At 30.4% G+C, this 24,573-nt stretch overlaps 1 protein-coding gene across 1 annotated transcript; it reads right to left on the minus strand.

The window, feature by feature from the left end:
* Positions 1–4,563: 4,563 nt before the first annotated feature.
* On the minus strand, positions 4,564–13,303 carry LOC107452297 (major facilitator superfamily domain-containing protein 6-like). The gene is made up of 3 exons (XM_021147480.3): positions 13,167–13,303; positions 7,836–9,305; positions 4,564–5,104 (listed from the first exon to the last, which is right to left on the minus strand). The coding sequence occupies exons 1-3, from the start codon at positions 13,204–13,206 to the stop codon at positions 4,770–4,772; spliced, it is 1,845 nt and encodes a 614-aa protein (XP_021003139.3). The 5' UTR covers positions 13,207–13,303; the 3' UTR covers positions 4,564–4,769.
* Positions 13,304–24,573: the final 11,270 nt, after the last annotated feature.

A 24,573-nucleotide genomic window follows, 5' to 3' on the forward strand; every position in this document is an offset into this window, starting at 1 on the left:
AGGGCAACTTCTCTGTCGGTGAAAGCGTAACCACCACTCGACAATTTTCGGTGTATTTCAATCAATCTGGTCAAATATGATTGAATTGTTTCACCAGGCTTCAAGGTAATGTTAAAAAAGTCCTTCATTAATTGTAAAACATGCAGTAAGCCAAATTTGGTATGCATATCCTTCAATACAATCCATGCGTCCCTCGCTTTGGCGCAGTCGCCAATATCATCCAAAAACGTATCTTCTACAATCAAGAACATTAGAGTTAAAGCTTCATCATTTTTCTTTCTCTCATTTTCGGACATTTCAGCAAGTCCATAGCCAGGCTCAACTGCCTCCCAGCATTTCTTCTGCACCATCAGTGCACGGGCACGTATTGCCCATGCATGATAATTTTCGCCGTTCAACTTCTTCAATTTGTATTCTTCCATAGCGGCGATTATTATTGTGCTGCCTATCTTCTTAGATCCGAATTTTTGATATTTATTTACACAGAGCGTCGTGCTGATAACGTGTTGAAATTAAATTGCAATTGTAAATAAACAAATCATTTTGAGAAAAAGAAATATTTTAATAAAGATTATAACATAAGACAAACTTAGACGGAAAAAAAGAACACTTCTATTGATATATTTTCTACAAATTAATAATAAGAAGTTGCCAAAATCAAACGAACAAAAACAAGGCAATGCATCAGTCAGACTGCTTACAACAACCTCGATTTGCTGATTCCATCAATAACCTCCGGTCCTGGTACTTTATATTCTTTCATAAAAGACACGCAAACTATTCTTTATTAAATCAATACAAATTCCAAAAAAACTACTTTGTCAAACATTCGGCCAACTGAATTTCTGAAAAAAGGACCGAATACTCCTTACATCCTTAATTTCAATACATTGTTATTGAAATGTGAGAAATTCAAAATGTGGAGAGAAATGCGAATTTTTAAACCTCTCACTACTTGTAATTTAGTTTCAATATTTTGTTGTCTAAATGATATTTTTAGGTGAAAAAAAGAAAAAGTTTACAATTTAATATTCCTGAAATCTCTATTAAATCAATAAATAGAAATAATTTTCGAAGCATATTACCAAATAAATATATAATGCTATTTTGTACTATAACACAGTTTAGTTTTAATTTTTGGTTTTAGTTTAAACCTTACAAATTTTCCTCTGTTGAAATATTTCATTCCAGTTTATGTTACTCATTAAAGTATGTATTTATATATTTTAATGAGTAATATAAGTTATAATATTATATAATATACATTTTAATTCTGAGAACATTAAAAAAAATTTTTTATTTGCTACAATTATTTTGAAAGAAACTTTTGTGTCGCTTGATATGGTAAAAAAAATATTTATTTTCCTCAATGTTTTCATTTATTTACTAATTTACTTATTTTTTCTGATAAATCTATTTTTGATATGATAAAATAGAGAAGATTTTTTTTAAAAAAAATATTATAATTTGTTTCATTTTTGCAAATCTTTTTAATTACAACCATTTAGTTCTCTGAAAATATATTACTTAAAGATAAAAAATTCAGATTATCGTTTAAATTAAATAAAGATTGTTAAAATAAGATTAATTATTAAAAAAAATTAGCACCTAGAATACTAATGTTTATATAAATATTATCATATTTGCTGTCAACATGTCAATATACGAGTACGGAGATTCGTTAATAAACCTACAATGCAAGTGGCCATTCACTGAAAAAGGTTGAGCACCCCTAGCTAATTATTTTCTCTGGCTATTATTTACACAGACTTGCAAAAAAAATTTCTTTCATTCTTTTAATTTTGAAAATTGATTTTTATGATATATTTAGTGCTGATTTTAAAAATAAAATTTATTCCATTTTTCTTCTCGTAGTCTTTGTCGGGATTATCTCCTGGTAGCACTCCTTGTCAGCCGACATTTCTGTATATCTTGATTTGAACACCTCCATTCATAGGGGAAATCTTCGGTCAGTCGAGAAAATGAACTTTTAAGCTTGTACTACAACCTAAGGAATTGTTCCTCACCTCTTCTACGCTATATTTCAAGAAAACTATTAATATCTAATTTGAAAAATTTCTAGACTTTTCTTTCGTTTGTTTCCGTTGAAATATCATTTTTTTCAGTTCTGCCTTAAATTAAATCAGAAACAGATCACATAAGTATTTAAAGAACTCACTTTCCTTTGGAAAAGATTAATTGTTTCCTCGTGATCTGTAGCGTGAAAGTTCGGGGGTGGGACAAGGTTTTCCCATGAAGAGATTTCCAGGTAAACATCGCTTTAATAATGGTCCTCCAATTCTTCCCCCTTAAAATTCTAAAATTGCTATCAACTGTATCTACCCTTTCCAGATTGGGTCACCCCTTTCTTAATCCCTGCAGCTTTGAGAAGACAAGACTTCTTTACAAGTTATAAATAATTTATTCCGAAGACATGTGTAGCTTTTATGATATCTTTGTCCTAAAAGCATTACTAGACCTAATTTTATGCCAAAAAGGCGGAAATAACTCTATTTTGGTGGGATTAACGAGATTTTCTCTTTCAATATTTTTGAAACCAATGTAAAATATCCTTCTGACTGGGATTCTTTTTTTATGGTGATGTAGTGTTCAGTCTTGTTTTTTTCATTCGAGGGAAGAAAGAAAAAAAGAAAAAAACCGAGATTATGTGCTGCCTTTCTTGCATTACTTTCAGATAACGCAAACAAAGATGCATTTATTAGGCAGTTTACTGATTCAAAAAATTAGTCTAAATTGAAATAGTTTCGTTTTACTTGATAAGAAATTTTAAACCAACAAGTAAGTTAATTACACCAGCAAACCTCGACAGTACGAACTCGATGAGATACTGTAAGAATTTAGTGATATCGCATTATCGTGATACCAAAAATCTAATATTTTTAAATCAAACTAATAACTGAACTGACATTTTAAAAGCTGTTTAACATGTATTTAGATCAGAAAACAGTTACTTCAAACAATTTCAATATAATTGCTCCCTCATTAGATTTTGCATGCTTCAGAAATTCTTCAATTTCATCATTTTTTTCTTTTAATATCTCTCTCTGTACTATAATCTTTTGATATTTCTGAATCTTCAGAATCATCACACAGTGCATGACCATCATATTATATATCCGCCATACTTCCGCAGTACCTACTTCCTCGTAATTATCAAAATGAATTCATTAAACTAGCAACTGTTTCTTTAATCTTATGGTTGGTATTTCTTATCTGTGCACACATCTTACAAATATTACTTTAAGAGCGTATGGTTCCGGAAACTTCTTTTAATCTGCCAGATAATCTCTTTTTATTAGGGTTTAAAGAAATGGTAAATAAAATAATGTAACAAGAATCCTTAAGACTTTAAGTCTAAGTAAGCATTTTAAATTCTTCAAAAATTAGAGATCTTTTTGGTAAATTAATCTCTTAGATAAATGAAAGAATTTTTTGATCCTGATACCCGAGACATCCTGAGTGGGAAACGAAAGATATTTTACATCTTTGCCCTAGAAGTCGTAGGGGAGAGTGGGATCAATTGTAACAGGGTAGGATTGTAACGGAGCAAAAATTTCGAGTGTCGGGTTCTAGATTTGGTTCCTAGGTGGCGCACAAGGTGTATTTAATAATTCTACATGTACACCCCTGCTGGCAACCACTTTTATGTATTTTTGAAAGAGTTACATCATAAAAGATATTTTCCCGCTACGTAAATACTTTTTTTGGTATTAGAATATTATATAGAAACAAAGTAATTTTGTTTAAACAAATAAAAATTATTAACCGAATATGTAAGTGGACACCTTAATTAACATTTCAATAAAAAAAAATTAGTTTTGTTAATTAACTAGCATTGTTTTTAACAAATGAAGCTGAAATGGCGTCTTGGGGACGATTGTAACAATAAGTAAAGGGACGATTGTAACAGCTGAAAATAAATAATCTTATGTTTACAAACCATTACTTAACTCTTTAAGAACCACCAATAGTTTCCTATATCATTTATATTATGTTGCATGTGCATTATTTTATTTGTCACCTTTCACAGCATAAATTAAAATTTTTAACCCCTTAAAGTTAAAAGTTTAACCCTTTAGGTCTCTGCTCATTATTATTTTTACTCCTAAAATATCACTACTATTTTGATCAATAAAAAAATATATCACAACTATGATAATATGTATAATTAACTATGTTTTAGTTGAATTTATGAACTGTTACAATTGACCCCGTAAGTGGGGACAATTGTAACAAGTGCACGACTGTCAAAAATTGTTAATAACTAATATAATAACATTTAAAATAAGGTATTTTTTTTTTTTCTAGTAGAGGATAGTCTACTTTACTCGTCTGTCAATTAATACTAATAATATATTGGATTTTTTGTTAGTTAAAAATAGTTAAGTAAGAAATATTACAATTGATCCCACTCTCCCCTACTCTGTTTTCTTTGATGTCAAACCTATATATAATTTATTTCAACAGTTAAAAGTGATAATCCGCTTTTGGTTCTAATAAATTTAATAAATATAAGGCAAATGCAATAAAACGTGAGACAAATTACTTAAAATAACTTTAATAGCATTGTGCTAACAGTCATAATTACAGTTGCTAAGAACAGTACCATGCACACAAATGATTTATTTTTTGATGTTTATAGAAAATTATTTTAATATATTGCCATTTTATCATGCCACTAATAACAATATTGAAAACACATTAGTCAATGTAAAAGTTTTGTTAAAAACTACAAAAATAATTAGTCATTATTTTTTTTCAAATTTCACAAGGATGATATTTTTATCAGGATGAACGTCACCACTTGATCCCACAGGATTAGTTTTCTGCAAGGCTTGTGGCTCGATTGAAAGCATGTCACGTGAAGGTTTGAATAGACAGAAGTTTGTTATCATTGTATTATATGACTTTTTTGAGGATGAAGAAATATCCGTGTTGACTACGTTAAGTTTACTAACAAATAACGTGCCGCAAACACTGAGAAATGTGGAACCAAAAGCAAGTAGACTAAGGTAGAAAAATGTAACCTGACCCCCGAGATAGTCAAAACCAATGCCACCTAAAATACATCCAAGACCAGCTCCTGAAAAAGAATTAATTTTTGCAACAGCTTAATATTTAATACTATTTTTTAAACAGGGAATTTAAATATCTATAAATTTTGTATGAATAGGTGGAAAACTTAAAAACACTTTAACTAGATATTTTTATATAAGTGAAGTACCTAGAAAACTAACTAACCCTAAAAGTACATAGACAACTACACTTAGAATTAAACAAATTGTGAATAAAAAACAACATAACTTTAATTATATTAGCATCAAGTCCGCTAAGTTCTTGAATTTATTTGACCTGTGGCGTATCTACCACTACGAATATTAAACATCAATTCACTGGTATGTAAGACATACTAACTTGATTCAATCACGAGGTACCTTTTGATATATGAAGGTTGACATGGTCTGTAACTACAATCCCCACATTGGTTACCTCTGGACATGATTTGTACACGCAGTAACGCCCACTTCGCAAAAATCTTAACAGTAACGCCTACTTCAATGATTGATCCACGTTGAACAGTTGACTTGCTACTTGTGATAGCGGCATCATCCACCTCCTCACTCTGTTGCTGCTCAGTCTCGTCTCGAACATACACACAACGTCGGCCAGCATACACACGACTGCTAAAGGCAACACAGGAGCGACCACGTCTGTGAAGTTAATACACCTCTCACATTCAGCACTCAAAAAAACCAGGTGATCTTAATTCCAGTTCTCCTGGTCTTTCACAAGAACAGCAACTAAGTGGAAACCGTTCGTCGAATTCTATCTCTGATAAAATTCTGGTGGGGGAGTATTGTGGCGTAACTACCACTACCAGAATTATAGCAGTGATAGAATCCCCACAGACTTTTAAAACTAAAAAAAACTCAGTATGAACTTCGGGACAAATAATTTATAAACTTGAATCATTCTTCTTCTTCTGTTTCCTTTCTTAATATCATATATCAGCCTCCTTTAATGTTCATTCATTAAATTTCGAAAATATAATTGTTTTTCTTCTCTTAAATATAAAAATTGATAACTTTTTTTCTTCATTTTTGAGGAAGATCAATTTGATAAAAATCTATTTAGGATGATTTTCATGCAGCACCCTGTATATTTTTTGTAATCTATATACACATTGAAGTCAAATTTAACAGGCCACAAATTAATATTTAAGTGAGAAAAACGTAAAGACGTGTAGGTACCAGACTCTGAAGAATTAATATTAAAAGTATTAAAATCTTTATAAACTTGTCTGTTTGAAAATGAAGTTGAAACGCATTCCAGTTCCACTAGACTATCAAACTGGCTTTCGAGAATTTTAATCCATGCTTTGCTCTAATTGACAGCATGGTCTGATAATTGTCAAACTCTGATTAGATTTTTTCTCACTTAAATATTATTATGCGACCTGTAACATTAAATTGTATTTATTTCAGTTTTTTTAATAAAATTCTAAAATATATACAAAGGGAGGTCAATACGGTACACCCGATCATAAATCCACAGAGTGAACCAAAAGTATGATGTGTTTTTGTAAAAAAATATGGAAATTTGAAACCATTTTGCAAGATTTTGTCCTTAGCTTATATATCACCAAGTTAAAAAATATTTTTCAATTTAAATTCATACATTTCATTTATTTTAAAGTATAAATGATTTAATTTCAAATAAATTTTATCACAAAATTTAGGAATATGAATCATTTATGTTAAAAAAAATATAAACAGTTCCCTCATGCCGTAGTTTTAAGTCTTTAACAAAGTTTGCACAACAAACAATTACATGTTATACTGCTTTCATACTTTTATTGGAAAATCTTCCTTAATTTTTACTGTCCAGATATGCTTACACACCTAATTATTTAAAATCATTATTTTAATTGCTTATTAGATAGTTAGTAAAAGCTTTACCTAAATCATAAACAAAAGGGTACTAAAATTTTGAAAACACGTATGTATGTTCTTTTGTATGAACTTCAAAGTTGCTCACGCTCGTTTAAAAGATTTCGAGAAGAAAATCTCCCTAATAAAAAGAATTGGAACATGTGTAAAAGGAAACCTTGATATCAAAAAAAATTTTTTTTTAATATTTTAATTATCTGATTTCACAAATTGTTATTCATTTTGAAGCTAAAGGGTTTTTAAGTGGTTCTCTACGAATTTTCAAAGTAAATTTTTTTCTAAAATGAATTAAAAAAGCAATTTCAAAAAGTGCATATTTTTTCCGATAAAATTAAGGCAGACGTCTTTACAGACTATCACAAGAACACAGGTTTGATTCTCTTCTTTTTCCATTCTGAACTATACCAGGATCGAAGCTTCAATAGTAGCAACTACTTATTACTACTTAAAAATTTTACATGCACGTGTTGCCAAGCTTTCATCGATACACTTATTACTTGAATTAACGAGATCTATAACTTACATCTGGTAATCCTTTTGCAAGCATTCACGATAAGAATGGTTTCTGAATACGGGCCTAAGTATCAAAGTTTCTAACATTATATTCCTTGCACTACTGACATTTTGCATTCCATGCAAGCTTTAAGTAAAAACTAAAAATAAAAGCTTTCAAATGTAACGGAAAAAAACTTTAAATTTTATTCACACTTGGAAATTTTCCCAGTAACATTATTTTTGAAATCTATAGTTCAGGTAATCGCCTGATTAATTAGTTTAAATAATTTATTTTGAAAGAGAATAGTATCTACCCTGTTCGTAAAATCATGTTTTCATCATGTCTGTTTCCAGTTTATTTTAACTTACCTAATCCTTCATGAGTTGAAAAAATAATAGACAGAGTTGTGGTTTCTGTCCCAGGTTCGGAACTAAGTTTTCCAAAGGAAGCTGCGACAGAATAAAATAGTCCATATGTTATGCCATTAGTAATTTCCATTGGTAGCACCAACCACGGGTTTTTAAGATAGCTATACCATAAAGATCTGACAGCGTATGCCAGAAGCGACAAGGATAGTATATTGAAGTGTCCCACTTTTTCAATAATCCATCCTGAGAAGAACATCAAAGGTATTTCGCCGACAAAGCACTGCACGTAAGGGACCAAACCACAGAGAAATGTACTAGCTCCCAATGTGGATATGAACCAAACCAGATAATACCATACTACACCACCCCATATGCCACTTACGAAAGATCCGGCATTGAAAGCAAGAAAAGTACTAGATTTAAGAACTGTACCTACATCTTTTGTTAAGTTTTGAGAAAATTGAGGTACAACGAGATCCATTTTGTATAAATTCCATATAACCAAGATTTGCGTAACTGCCATAAGGATCCACGTTGAGAAAAATCCATTTGTGAGGTCACATAAAAGTCCTCCTAACGGAGCAAAAATACCCCAACTTATAACAGAATACATTCTTTGTCGACCAAAATCTCTGTTGAACTTTTGCACACTCTCGCAACAGATTGTGTCAGACAATGTAAATGCTGAACTGGAGCAAGTTCCCGCTATAATCATAATGCATGCATATAGCCAAAACTGGTACGTTTTGTAGCTGTTCATATTTAGATATTTTTCAGTGCTTTTTGATTCATCAGAAAAAGTAGCAGTACAAGGTTTTGAAGCAGTGACACTATCATTAGAAATTTCTGGATTCAAAGAATGTAAATAATAAAAGTTCGTTATCGTTTTCATTTGTGTTTTGTATTGTTCTAATTGCATTGAATACGTTGAGCAACATAAAGGTAAATGAGTCTTCAACAATTCGCCCTCTTTTGTGTTATTCCCTAACTCAAAACACAATGTTTTATCAGTAAAGTTTGACTTTGCAATGCAGATTATTTCTGAACTTATTTGTGTGACATTTTCCCCATTTTTTGAATGTCTACGTTCGACTATTGTCATCGACAATAAGTTGGAGTCATTAGAAGACCTATTACAAACTTTGCCTGAAGACAATGAAATAATGTAAAGTTCTGTGCCATTTCTACCTTCTTCAAAAAGGTTTAACAAAGTTGAGTTTTGTTTCAAGTTTGCTGACACATCAATTTTTGGAATAACAAGAATCGATAAGAAACACAGACAATGCACGATGATTAGAAGACTTATCATTATTTTCACCCTCTTGAAATAGTCTGCTATGTAGCATAAGGCTGTTTTAGAAAAAACTGTAATGAACAACTGAGAAGAATAAACTGTTGCATAAGATGTTGCAGAAATTCCGATTAAATCCTTTGCGATGAGAGGCTCATAAGGTAGTATAGCTCCCATAGCTGCAAAAAAAGAGTTACCTAGTTCAGAAGTTGAGCATATTTGTGAATATGCAAAACATTTTAATGTTAATTTATTAGCTGTGAATAAATGCATGTTAGTAAATGTTAAAATTTAGAACAACTTAGCACATCACCAAGAATATAACACTTAGCACATCATAAGGATGTCAAGTTTTTTTGCTCTTGAATTCAAACTAAATAGTGGATAACTTTATGGTTTGCATATAAATAACCCAAAATTATGCTCCTGATCCTAGCTATGAACGGCTCCCAGCACATATTTTTAAAACTCTTGTCAGAAAAAAATCAAAAAACTTTGTACGTTAAAGACAAAGAATCAGTGTTGAAGAAAAAGAAGAGTTTCCAAATTTGACCAATCAATTTTGGGGCGGGGAAAACAAAGAAGCGAATAACTTTGGCAAGGCGAAGTAAGATGATTAGACCCCTCTTACATTTTCTACTAATATTTCCATTTTTTTTACAGTAAACTTTTCTGGCATGTGTTTGCAATAGTATTTTTTTATTATTCCTTGAAATACCATTATTCATAAAAATATTTCTAAACTAAAAGCTTTGATTGTACGTAAGGCCCGCAATGGACCTCACTTTGTTATTCGTTTGAAAAAAAAATAGTTTATTATCCGTCTATTTTATTTTATTATTTCCTTGCAGGTACATAAAATAATATTTCGTAGATTATAATTAAAAATGCTGTTACTAACGCATATCAGAAGAGACAGTTCTTTTTTTGGGGGGGAGGGGGGGGAGAATGTGAAAAGAAAATTGAAGCAGTTTTATTATTATTGACTTCGTAGTGGGGATCAACAACGTATTAATGTACTTTGTTGATATAAAGTAAACGATAAATAACTCCAGCAACAAAATTTAATTTATCTTAAACAAACCTTGACACAGATTTGAATATTTTTGGCAAAACTTTAAAAAGAATTTTTTAATTTTCGGAACTGTTCACCCCACAGGTAATGTGACTTGAGTTTCAAATTTGCAGACATGAAAGAAATTAACAGTGCTTTTTTCCGGTGCTGCGGCAATAAAAAAAACATTACTAATCTCTTGGAATATACAACTCCTAACGTGTGTACTTTTTATCTAATTTATCTAAACAATGTTTCACTTAATAGTTATTGCTGAATACCATTTTTAAAAGGGTATAGTGGGGCCGGAACGTGTTGATACAACATGCCAGTACTTTTTAGTGAGGTGGAGCATGGCTTTGGCACTTAAAGGAATAAGTAATGAATTTTAAATTTAAATTTTCTTTTATTAAAAATAATTCCAGTATCATCTGCTCTATAAATACTAATAAATCACGTTCTAAAACTCAATCTTAAAGGTTCAAAGATATGACTTCAAGTATGCAAATTAAATCATTACAGACGATATTTTAAAACCCGTATTTTACCATCGTCTTACATAGAGGACAGCTACAATTTGTTGAATTTTTACAACTAATGTCTTATTGCTTGATTATTTTTTGCTTTTAAAATAAAATTTTTGAAAGATAAACATTAATTAGACTCATTTTATAATTAATTTTAAGCTTTTTTTATATATATTTTCGAAATTAGTTATTTTTTACTATTTTATTTGACACGAATTAAAATTTCATTTTTAATAATTATAATTCTAGCGTTGCAACCGCAACGCTCGAATACGCCATCTGGGTAGAGACCGGTTTCATGCCTTTGGCCCTTCTCCCTTTCCTCCCCTCCTCTTTTCAGTTGCATAGGAATGTACTACGATATTTTCCCTTTTTTTAATATTTTTCCTTTTTTATTCAATAAAAATATTTTTTTTAAATTTCCGTGATGCTTTTCTTTAGAACTATGTTTAATGTAGTTTTCAGTTCCATATAGTTTTCCGACTTAAAAGATTTTAATCTATATGAAAATCTATATGAAAATCTATATGAGAGAAACTAACGTACTTCCTTCCTGTATGATTCTCCACACTCTAATGGGGAAAGCAGGCGAAGTGTTGCCATAGGTAGAGAGTTCTGCTCTATGCCACCTGCCACCCATTTCGATCGACAATTACATTTGAGTAAAAACTGAATAGAAAAATGTATATTTAAACTGGTTTTACAAGTGATTTAGATGCTGTCCTATAAAGAGGACAATGGTAAAATCCCCTACTATAGGTTCCCACCAGCGAAACTCAATTACATCCGAGTTTATCTGAACAAAAAGCCAGAGTTTGATTTTAGAATTACTTCCATTGGTTACGAGGTTTAGTCACGTGGTGTCGCTATCTTTTGGAGGGAAATGTATGAACTTATAGGTGAGCTTTGCATTCAATGCGTATCCATTTTGGGGAGAAAGTGTCGAAAATGAGTCGAAGATGTTTAACAATTGAAGAGGCTCATGACCATTTAATGTCATTGAGCGATGCATTTGATGATAGTGACCCTGAAATGGTAATATTGACACCTGATCTAGACGTAGTCACTGATGATGAAGATATTGATGATGCCTGCACTAGCGTTGAACATGGACATGTTATATTTGATGAAAAACCACAAGAAGAAACTGCAGGAACTATTGAAGTTATAAAGGAAATAACTACCGAATAAATAAATATTTAATCACCAAAATGGATTAATTGGACACCCAAATTTTCGTCAGTTCCTGAATTATTTTATAGTGAACATCATCAAAAAATAGTAGACATTACTTTAGGAAAATCACCTGTGGAAATTTTCGAAATGATTGCTAAAAATATGATTGTAAAAACTGTAGACGAAACAAGCATGCTAGACAAAAAATAATCAAGAATTTCATTCAAAAACTGATGAATTTAAGCAATTTCTAGAAATTATATTCTTCAGCGGTTATCACATTTTGTCTAAAGAAAAAATGTACTGGAAAAAAATGCTCCTCATGTTGATAATGAAGATACTGAAATGGTGGCACAAAAACTTAAAAGATAAAATATTCAATTTCATTACCTCAAAATATCTGGTAACAAAATTTTAATTTTAAAGTTACAGATAACTTCAGAGTTACAATATTGATGCTACGGTTCTCTTACTTTTTTAATGACCACATGAATCCTGTTGCAATATTAAAATGCATATGTTTACTTTTACGAGCAGAAAATCCCTATCAAAATAATGATCAAACCTGAATGTAGTCAAGACCAAACAGTATAATTGATGATGAAACCTTTACTGGTTTCAAAAAATATGAAGAGGGAACTAAAAGTAGACATGTTTCGAGCTCTCAAATATAAGCGCCTATTCTCAAGACTCGTCGGAAGTGAATGACTTTTGACATTAATTATTGGATATGGAAGTCACATAGAAAATCATGTATGCAAAATTTTGAAGTTATTTCTATATTCTATATAAATTTTATTGATAAATTCTTTTTCATAAAATAGTTATAGCCGTTTGCAATCGTTATATTAATTTTGAATTGCCCTGTTTGCTTATCTTTATTACACAACTAAAAACGCATATACATGTTTCAACGGCGAACTTTTATTTCCATAGATACTGTATGGCAAGGAGGAAGAAAACTAACTCTCGCCAACTTTTACTGGATGTAAACAAAAACAAACCACTGGAGAAATCCAAAACGCGCCAATGCTGGTGTTTTCGTAAGCGAATATATCTGATTGCATCTGGTTTTGGTGAAAGCTTTCTCATTTACTAGAGTTTAGATTTAATTACACTCGTTAAAGAGTGTATAAACGCTCGGTTTGGTATTAAAATGAAATAACACACTAATTTTCAACATCAAATGATTTGAAACATCAAATTCAGATAGGTATTACACCACAGTTTTTATATTGTACAGTACTTCCTGTATTTATAAATTTAAGAAGTATGTGCCTTACCTCCATAAAACAGAAAGAAATGTACTTTAAATCGAATCATTTCTCTATCAATATGACAAAAACCTTTTTGTATTCTGTCTTTTTCTTCTTCGCAGGAAGGTACAGATTTTGAGAGTTCTTTTGCGTTTTTCTGCTCCATTCTTAAAGAAAAAAAATTTTTTTTAATTGTCATTATCAGATATTTACTACGTGATGTAAACTTTTACTTTCCTTTTTACCATTGATGCTCCCTAAAATAACATAGATAAACATTTGAAGCAACCGAATTTTTATTCATAGATTAAAAAAAAAAATACATCATAGAGCCATCATCACGCAACTGGCCACGAAATTGTGGAGCCTTACCTTCTAAGTACATTGGTTCCTCGGGAAAAATTTATTTCATTCATTAAAAATGATAAAATATTGTTTTAATTGTTACTTCTATGAAACTTATACATTTCTGGCGTCAATAATAATTTGGCGATTTCTTATGGTCACCTGACACGGATAAGATTTAAAATGATTTTTACGGAAGAGAACGTTTTAAAAGTGTTTTTACAAAGCGCTTTTCCTAGAATTTTAAAAAAATCTATCTTTATTTCATGAAATATCTACCTTGCCCAGATTTTTATTTTCTTTATTAACTCGAAATATTTAAAACTCTCTTCTCTTTATTAATTCATCCCTAATTTACGCGAAATAGCGTTTTTAAATTTGAAGTTAATAAATTTTCAAGTCAGCATTTTAAAAAGGTTATATTGTTTCGAAAATCTACAATAAAATGTAATAATCATAATTTCAGTAACATAAAATTACAAACTATATTATAACATTTGAAATTTAGAAAAACCAATAAAGACGTAAATAAAAATCAAAGCAATGAGACATAGGTAAAATAAATAAAAATCTAACCTAATTTAAATAAATACACTATAAAAAAAATTTAGTGTATAATTGCCGCCTTTTTTTAATGCTGAGGTACACTAAATACTTTTTCAAGCACAGAACTACATTGTGTGAAAAGTTACATAAATTGGACAAAATAGCAATTGTTTGAACGAATTAGTTCGAATATACTGCTAAAAATATGCTCATTTTTCAAGCGAAATGTTTCTTAAATGAAGCCATAAATTGATTCTAATGCACATGAAAATATACACTACTAACAACCAAACAAGCAAAAAATGATTAAAAATATAACAGTGAAAAAGTTAATAAAAAATGTGGTTATAGCCACTGTGAAGAGTTTTAATTTGTTCTACACCAAAAATTGTCTCAACTATGCACTAAAATTTTTACAATGTAGTATTAAAGTAAAAAGTATGAAGAAGTTTAAATTTAGATATAATATTGTCTTACCGTCACAAGAGTAATTCATAGGCAGACATAAACAGAAAAGAGAAAGAAAATTGGTAATAAAATTATTTTATTTTTATTTTACTTTTGAGAGGAATAAAATTTTTCTCAGAAAAAAAAATGGTTCTACTCTCGTATGCATTTTATATCGCAGTTAATGTGCCAAGGTTGACACAGATCTTTTCTTTCTCTTGAAAACATGCTAGACATGAAAGAAATTTTACAAGTTTTACAACAAGCTCGAAATGAAATAAAATAAAGCATTTACCTTTTTTCCTTATCAGAACAGCTTTCTATTAATTAAAAAATTTTTACTCAACTTTTAAGATACTAAACATTGAATTCAACTTTTTAAAAATAATATTGCTTATTTGAGGGAAACAGAGGCAAAAAATAGCCAAATTGCAGTGTTTTGTTTTCCTTTACAATAATATTCCCCTGTTACATAATCTTTGTGTTGCCTAAATTAAATCTTTCATTGATTGTTTTTTTGTTTATGCATTTCTTATCTTCAATTTAAGCAGAAAACTAATGCAAAATTTGTGCCAAATCATTATTTTCATTTTGCAGATTAGAAATAGGCTTAAAAAACATTATTCAGCACATTGGACACCGCTAGAAATTTTATCTAAACCTTATTTTCGTAGAAACACGAGAATAAAATTTTAGAACAAGCATTCTGGTTTTGTTATTTGGAAAGTTCAGAGCAATTGTAAAAAGAAGAAAAAAAAAAGAACGAAGGATAAAGAACAAATGTTTAAAATTATAAGATTCCATCAGAACAAACATACCTTGTTGAAGTATAAGTGTAAAGAAAATTTGTTTCGTTGTTTTTAGTAAATTTTTGTTCTCAACCAATCACTGACGTATGTGTTGACTTTACATGTGTTGACTTTAATATCTCTGGAACGATTTTAAGAACGCTAGTCTGAAAAAAAATCACACAAATTTCATGCGAAAAGGAAATTTTTAGTTTTTTTTTTTCAAAGCATTGCATATTTTAGTTTCATTTAAAGCACATATAATATTAGCGAAATGTCATACATTCAATTAATTAGTGAATTCTTTTAAATTTCATTAGAGGTAACTTAAAGATGAACAGTTTTGTTAAATATTTGCATTTACTGATATCTATTTTGATGTGATTACTATAGTTATCAAACATACTAATAATTCTAAAAAGAGCTTTTAATTTATTTCTGAATAAATGATATTCTAAAATGACTTGAAAAACATTTTACTAGTAACTTTAAGATAAACAGTTTGTAAAATTTTTCTTTTTACTGCTTTCTTTTTTAATGTGATTAATACAGTTATCAAAAATATTAATAATTCTAAAAAGAACTTTATTTTATTTCTGACTAAATGTAAATGTAAAATTGCTTACAATATTATTATGATTCCCTTTTAAAGTTATTGCATGAAGAAAAAGATCTTTTCATTTAAATTTATTTTATTAAATAATAATTAAGATTTAAAATGTATGATGAGTTCGAAAAAAAAGGAAAAATTATCGAGTAATAATTGACTGATAATGTTTTCATTTGTAACCATCTCTTTTCAAAACAAATTTCGAAGAAAAGCATCGTCATTATCATCATACAGTTTCTCAACGTTAAAAATGTGTAGTAAATATGCACTATATTTTGGGAATATGAATTTCTATATGAACATGCGCTATATTTTGGGTTTCCGCCGTTTTAATGCTATTGACATTCCCTCCATAATTTGCAGAAAGTTAACCAATTTAAACTTATAATGCTAACATTGTTTAAAGTCTTTAGACGGGCACCAAGCGAAACTTTTCTCCTAAATCCAGCATCGTGACATGCTGTATAATAAATAAAATAAAATAATAAAATAAATAAAACGTCCATTCCTCAAAAATAACAAATTAACTGTATAGATCTCTATGGCAAATTTTCCTAAGGGAATAGTCTCCCAAATGAGGTGTCGCAGGTTCGGGTCCCAGCGTTAGCTGGTCATTAGAAATTCTACCCCTGGCTCGCACTCCGCAGTGGTGGACGAATCATGGATTAGAATCCTTTGCCGTAGGGCAAACCGTGAGAGGTTCTCGTGCATTTCTTCCTTATGTAGCGCAAATGTGGATTCATTTGAACAAGAAGTTCTGGGTAGGGATCACAATTACAAGACTACGAAGTTGAACATCGATAGTCGTAAACTCAGAATTAGGTCGGCTGTTCAACATCGGTTATAAAATAAAATTATCTACATAAAAATGGTGGTAAAAACTTATTCCATTAACAGAAAACAAAGCAAGCTGTATTCCTTTAATTAAAAATCACAGCACAGATCACAGATTTTATTCATGTTACTTTTCTGCATATTGCGAAATTTCATGGTGACAACCATTTGTCATTTGCCAACAATCGCTACATTTTAGCGTCGTGCAGCAAAATAATGTTTAAAGTTTAACCTGTAATTAATCCCAAGAGAGCCTTCCTTGCCGTGCGGTATTGCTGTTCCGTTAAATATTCTGAAACATGAAGGTAACTGTATCGAATCTCTCGACTACAGTGGCTGTGCTTTATTGCTGTTTTTCTCAATCATGTGCAATCTATTCTTCAACTCCAACCAATATATGCATGTGAATAAATTACAGCATCTCACTACTTTCATAAAAGATAGTTGAAAACAACACTATTGTTTGATCAGTCTGAGTCTAGTATCCTTACAACACTTGAAAGCATCATTAATTTTTGGTATGAATTGAGTGATTTATTAGAACAAAAATTTAAGCACTTTTATCACTCCTACGAAGTTAGGAGCACCCTATTTTTGCATAACTGTTGACTTTGAATGCTTGTTATTTTCTTAATTCTTTTATGTTTAAAAATGTATTTAGTTTAACTCAACACCAAAAATGGTGGCAACTATGCACCACTATTTCTCAGAATGTATTGGTAACTATTACTTTAGTTTATTTACCTTCATTTAATAAAATTAGGTATCATGTTTAGCTGTGTCAGTAACAGTATCCATATTTCAATATTGTTCAAAATAAATAACAAAACACTTAAATTTTAGAACAAATGATTTTATTTGCCGCCAATTTACATTAAAATTATAGATATTTTCAGTTGAAAGAGATGAATACTATTCATTTCTTTTCAATCTTGGTTTAAGAAACAATATTTATTAAGTACAATTAGTGGATTTAATTTCAAATTTAAATTAGACATAATTTTTTAAGTATAATCTTTTAAAATATGAATCCTCCGAATTTCAATAATCTTTATAATGAATGACGAAATAGGTTGAAAGATTACACATATCTGCCAAGATGGAATGACAATGTCATCATCCAAAACCAAGTCTGTGTCCCAGTTGCCCATCTGGAACTCCTTCGTCTTTTTTTCTTTCTTTCTTTTTTTTTGTCTTCTTCTCAATGGAAAACCAGTCTAATTTTAATTTTGTGACATAACTAAGTTAACTGCCATTCGGGCTTAAAGTAAAAACGTAAATATTTTCCTCACAATGAGCCTCATCATTCATTGCTCTGAATAAAAACAAAAACCGGTTCTGAAGCATATGAAAAGATTTTTCATTTCTTAAAGATACCGAAAACAGAGCTTTTTACGTAACAGAACCAGTTGAACCTTTTTCCTTACTTATGAGGTAAGTATTAACATTCAAGCGCAAAAAGTAAAGAAGTTCCATCCCGTTCGAGATGTGAATGCCTCTTGTGAACACGTGTCGCCGTTCGTAATCTGTAACTGACATGTATTATCCTCCTTTGAACCAAGCTAGCTTAAATTTCAAAACTAAGTGGTATGTCTTTTATATTTTTGGGCACATTTCACGTCATTCAAGTGACGTCATGAATGAAGATGATTTTGAAAAGAAAATCTCTGTTCATACACGTAAGCAATAAAAATATTTACTTGAATTGAGGCTTACATTTAACATGGTGGACCAGTTTTCAGATTGAAGCTTGGTATGAAAACGTTGAGCAAAGTGATGATTTTACGGAGTTTTTTTTTTTCTTCCTTTTTTTCCTTAAAGAAAAAGAAAATAAATTTTGTTGATAGTTCGTTTCATACTTACATACTATAAAACAATTATAAAGATATAAAAACTATTTAAAATTATTATGTATCGAATCATTTGTAAATGAAAATATATGAGAAATATGTTACAAGTTTATGTTTAATATTTAAAATGGTAATCCCGCTTTATTTCTTACATTTCCCTTCAAAAAAATACTATTTACATTATTGGGACGAGGTTCCAAGGATCGAGAATAAAAATTTAATGAAAAAAGACATATTTATTCAATGTGCATACATTTTTGAGAATTTGTAAACAAAAACAATTAAATAACTTTATACTTCAGAGAATAAAAGTCTTACAGTTTTTAAATATTACTAGAGAATGAAGAAGTTTCCCATTGTTTCTGTAAAATATAACTATTCTTAAATTGAATTTAAGACGCATTTCTACACAAAAATATGTTTACGAAATATTTATAATGTGTAAAGTAAAAGTGCAAGAAAACTTTAATCTTAAATCAACGAAAGTGACTGAAAGAAATCGATGGAAACGAAAGATTTCTTTTGTTTAATAATGATATGCTGGAAGCTACTCTCTTTTCAATACGAATAGAGAAAACCAGAATTTTGAAGTTGATATTTAAACTTTATAACTTTAATTGAAACCCTGAATTCATTTCAAAGCATTTTTTTAATCTATATTTTATGACTAAAATTTCAGTTTATGTCATATAAGTTTAAGTTTGTATTTAATAGTGAGGGAAAACGACACGATTTGTTCTGTCGCAAATCTCACATGATTGAGTTGAATATTGCTGTTTAGAATTATAGTCTTATATTGAAGATGAGTAGATTGGTTTTGAAGTAGATTTAAAAAATGGTATTATAAATGCAAAATAAAAAAGTAAGAAGTTGATTAAAATTTAAAAATGTGTGTAGTATAATATTAAAAAAGTTAATAAAATTAGCAATTTGGGCAAGAAATTGCTATTCCAAAACACATATAGTTCGCTAGGTGAAAGTGCTTTGAATTATAACAAATATTGTAAGGTGAAACCAATTAGAACAGTATAGCTCTTTCAGAACACAAATTACGATATAATTGCCTAACTATACAATCTAATTAATCAAACAATTGATTATCATTAAACAGAGCAGTGGTAGCTCAGGAGATAGAGCTCTTACCTAGTGAGGTGAACCAGGTTCGAATCCCAGCGATTCCGGACCTGTTCTCGCACCTACCACAGTGTTGACGTAAAATATCCTCAATGGTGAACGGATCATGGGTTAGAGTCCCTTTGCCTTCAAGCTAACCATAAGAGGTTAATCCTCTCCATGTCACGCAAATGCGGGTAAGTTCAATAAAAAAGTCCTCCACGAAGGCAAATTTCTGCCAATACTTGAGCCAGGATTTCCCTTGTCTTCTGTATTGGGTTCACAATTTCAAGGCTAAGGAGTTGAACATTGGCAGTCGTAAACTAAAAATTGAGACGGCTTTTCAACGACGGTTATAAAATAAAATAAAATTATCATTTAACAGATATTGAACAATCAAATTATCAGATCTAGTAGGTGGGAGATCCATGTTCTGACGCTTATTAGAATAGCTTCTTTGTCTTCAGGCTAAGAGAATAATTAAAAACAAAAACTAATCTAAGCAATAACAAAACAACGGCACAAAGAGCTTAATTGCAAAATATAAATGCAGACGATATTTTTGAACTTTTGATATTTTGATAATGCATGGGCTGCTTCCAAAAAAAAAAAGCAGTGAATAAAGTGCTGTTGATACTCCGTACCGGGAAGGCTTTTCAATTTCGAGAACGTAAATACTACGACCGTTTCTCCATTACGAAAACGGAGCATTTGAAAGAAAAAAGTTTGAGCATAGGTCGTTAACAAAAGAATTGCCTGCCGGCAAATAGTTCGTTGAGATAGTATCGTCTAATATGCTGGTATTTATGAAATTTTTATTTTCTTTAATATAATTTATTCAATGAAATTTTATTTGGAGTTTTTCATCATCCATTCTGTACAAGGCTAACCGTAGAAGGTTTCCTTACTTTTTTGCTGTATATAACGCATGTGTTCACGGTAAAAATCTTTTACGAATTATCCTCGAAATATGACTCAGGAGAAATATGATTTTACTTCAGAGATATTTTCAATCCATATTTCATGTCTTAATGTGATGAGCTACTAAACATATGTTTTGCTTAATCTAATGACGTAAAGCCACCATAAGTGAAACAGATAATAAAATATGGAATTATTATAGCTTTATTAATTGTGTCGTTTAGTTTTGTGGATGATTTCGTAGAGTTGTTCAGTACTGAATTATTGAGTATTTATTTTCCTTTCACCCGGCACGTAGGAGCAATATGGAGCACCCGGCAATATGGAGATAAAACTAATATTATAAAAATATTGATTTAAATATACACTTTGAATATGAAATGGAATAACTAATTTCCAAATAGTCATCTCCATTATACTCTTAATTTTTGGAAAATAAATAGTTTCTGCCCATAAAATTTACTAAAACAAAAGTATTTTAATCTAGTTGTCTATAACTTTAAGCACTAAATTCTAATTTTAAAGATTAATTTAATGTTACTTCTGAAAAAAACAATTTAAAAATTTGCATACATCGAGATCTTGAGGACACTGATTTAGTTTGGGTGTTTAAATTCATCAGGAAGCTCTTTAATGAAGCTCGACAAAATGTCAATTATAGAGATCTTAGACTATTGAAATGAGGGGAAAATTGATTGGAGAACAGGAAATGTCCACATAACGCAGATGACCAACAGAATGATTGGAGGTGCTAATTTATTTAGAGATCGTGCATGCCGATTGAAAAGTCTTTACGCCTTTGTTCTGTTACGTACATATCTTGAACATTTCATTCTTAATAAGCAGTTGTCCTTGGAATTTTGCAAGCCATTTGTATTAACTGTGGCAATTTCAGAAAGGGAAGCGTTATTGTTTCCCCCATTGTCGGAAAATAACCATTCGACGCATATAGTGTCGTCATACGTTCTCATTTAATGCTGAGAACTCTTAGTAATTCAAACTCAAAGGGGAAAGGGAGAAGAAAAATGAATTAATAAAAAATAAATGCAGATTAAAAAAATAGTACTAAGTACTATAACACTGACATATTTAGAAATTTAATACAGAGTTAATTTACTTTCAAAAATATTTTATTATGGGTAATAAAACTGTATTGAAATGCTTTTGAAAAACTGTATTGAAGTGCTTTTGGAAATATAATGAAATACAAAATTTTCCCGATTACCTTTTTGATGATGAAATTTTGTTTTTCATGAACTGCACTGTTAATAGCATCGTATAATTGTAGTAACAAGTAAGAAAAAACGGTAAAAATAGCTTTTACAGTAAAATTGATTTCACGGATGTCGAACTCAAAATATCGGTATTTTATACTGTAATTTGATCCGGAATTTCTTACAGTGTAATCAATAAGATGCGTTTTTCTGTGTTTCATAATCAAGTGCAAATTAAGGAAATAGGAATGTAAAACAAGAACCAAAAGTAAGAATGTAATACTAAGGATTAATCTGATGTAAAAATTTTTACCTCCATAAAAAATATTCCCAATTTGAGAAAGGAATAAGTTTTGTAGTTTTTTCCATAGTCGAAAAAGGACCGTTTGACTCATGTAGTATCTTTTGATTTCATACAGAGAATTCATTGTAACTAAAAGGAAAAAGTAGAAAAACATGAATTTACAAAAATTAACATAGAATAAAAATAATACGAAATACTTTAAAACTAAATTATAGTTTCTTGAGATACGAAATAAATTTTCTAGCAAAAATAAATGTTCTATGTTGGATATAAAAACTGTTTGCTCGAAGTCTTTTTTAAATATAATGATATGCGAAATTTTCAAGAGAGCTCTTTTTTGATGAAAAAACTTTGTTTTTCATGCACGTTGAAAAACATTCCGGTCAAATAACTATAAAAAGTATCGACAAGCAGGTTACATTTTATTGTAAAATTCATTTTTAACGGATCATGTTACGGAACATGTTTTTAGAAAAATCAAAAACTTTACAATTTCTTGCTTTAAAGTATTTATCATTTAGTACTTAAGTTTAGTTTAACACATTTCGGAGCATAAAATTAAACAAAAATTCCTCACTGAGAATTAATTACTTTGAAAATTATGAAATTGCATTCACATAAATCATCATAGGTTACATGGTGATAGTAGAACCTCATTTCTGGTTGAAGTGGACCCTTATATTGTAAACTCATTTTAATGCAGTGAAACCTACAGGAAAGGCCACCTCCCTGTAGCGACCTATTTATGGTCACTTTTGAGAGGCATGGAATTTTTTCTATACACTTTGTGTTGAGGAAAATCTCCAGGAGAGACCATTAAAACATCTTCAGGCAAAAAATTAACGAAAAATTTAACAAAACAAATAAGTAGATTAAAATTCATTCAAAAAATTTGTGTGAGGCTCTTATTCAGAGAACTTGGTTTGGCGATACAGCCTCATTTTGCTGTCATAGTGCACTAAAGAGGATACTATTAATGATTTACTTCTAGAGTTGTTGTTGTTGACGTATGCCTGTTTAGGCAGTGGGGGTGCGATTGTTCTTGTTTTCCAGTGGCGCCATCTATGGCCAAGAATTCGACTTCTGCCAAACCATACGTCACACCTGTTTATAGGGTGGACCCATTCATACATCCATTCATTCAACCACGTATCGTAATTTTGACCTGAATCAGAGAACGATCGATCTCCAATCCAGTACTCCCAGAGGTATTGATTTGTTATGGCAACATGTAGGACTTTTGTGAATCGACAGATTTAACGTGCATCAGTCACTTTACTACACGGGAGTCTTCGGCCGGGTGGGTTCGAACCCACGAACTCTCGGACAGGGGCCCAGCACCCTACCGACCAGGCTATCCCGGCCCGACTTCTAGAGATGAAAGTTAAATTGGAAAAAAAGGTTTTTTGAAAAAGACAAACATACTTTTTCTCATCTTTTAAAGCTCACTAATTTTTATGATATAAAACTAAAGGCAAACTTAAACAAAAATCATAATTTTTTATTTACTTAAAACAGCTTTATCATTCATAATTGGTGAATTTGTTTTCAAATCATGCACCTTCAAAAGAGATTTTGAAGTCTATGGAAGTAACCTCTAAGAATGACCAGCTTCCATCAACTACCATTTTACAGTGGAACGGAGAGTGGTTGCTCCCGAGACGTAACACTGTGTTAACAATTCTAAACTAAATATCTTTACGTGGATTCCACAGTCTTGAATTATTAATTATTTATAAATTAATTATATTAATTAATTATATATTTCTTATCTTATCTTATTATGCACTGCAGAAAAGTACCGAAATATTTGTCACGTAATGTTAAGCACTTTTTATTGCTTTTTTTTATACGAAAAAAAAAATGTCGACGAAGAGTTGTAAAGTGCTCTTTACAGAACTGATCATTTTAGTAAATGTACATTTAGATTAATGAGCCTTGGACTTCAGGATTTGTAAATTCGCTTATTTAAGGAAAATAAAGAGGACTATTAGAAAAATTACGTTTCTTAACCTTTTAATTAATACGATTTAGTATTAATTATTCGGCGTTTATCATGAAAAGGCAATTAATAAAAACATTTGGTTATGAAAAAAGCTTTTCTTTAAAAAAAAAGAATGATAATTACTATGTTTAAAGTAGTACGAGGGTTGCTATTTATATTTCTGGCCTAATAATGAAAAAACAAATATGTAGGATCGAAATTGGTTTTATTGTTTTTCAAAATATTCTCCATGATGATCAATACACTTTTGCATGCGTTTGAACCAATTTTCAAAGCACTTCTTCCAGTACGATTGAGGTAACTCCAAAACATGCGTTATGAATGCATCAACCGCTTCTTCGGTGGCCGAAAATCGTTGTCCACGTAATTTATTTTTGATGTGTGGGAATAAGAAGAAGTCATTGGGTGCCAAATCAGGGCTGTACGGCGGATGACCCATCAGTTCGATCTTTCGCTC

This window comes from Parasteatoda tepidariorum, chromosome 3 (assembly GCF_043381705.1).
Source record: "Parasteatoda tepidariorum isolate YZ-2023 chromosome 3, CAS_Ptep_4.0, whole genome shotgun sequence".
Taxonomy (NCBI): domain Eukaryota; kingdom Metazoa; phylum Arthropoda; class Arachnida; order Araneae; family Theridiidae; genus Parasteatoda; species Parasteatoda tepidariorum.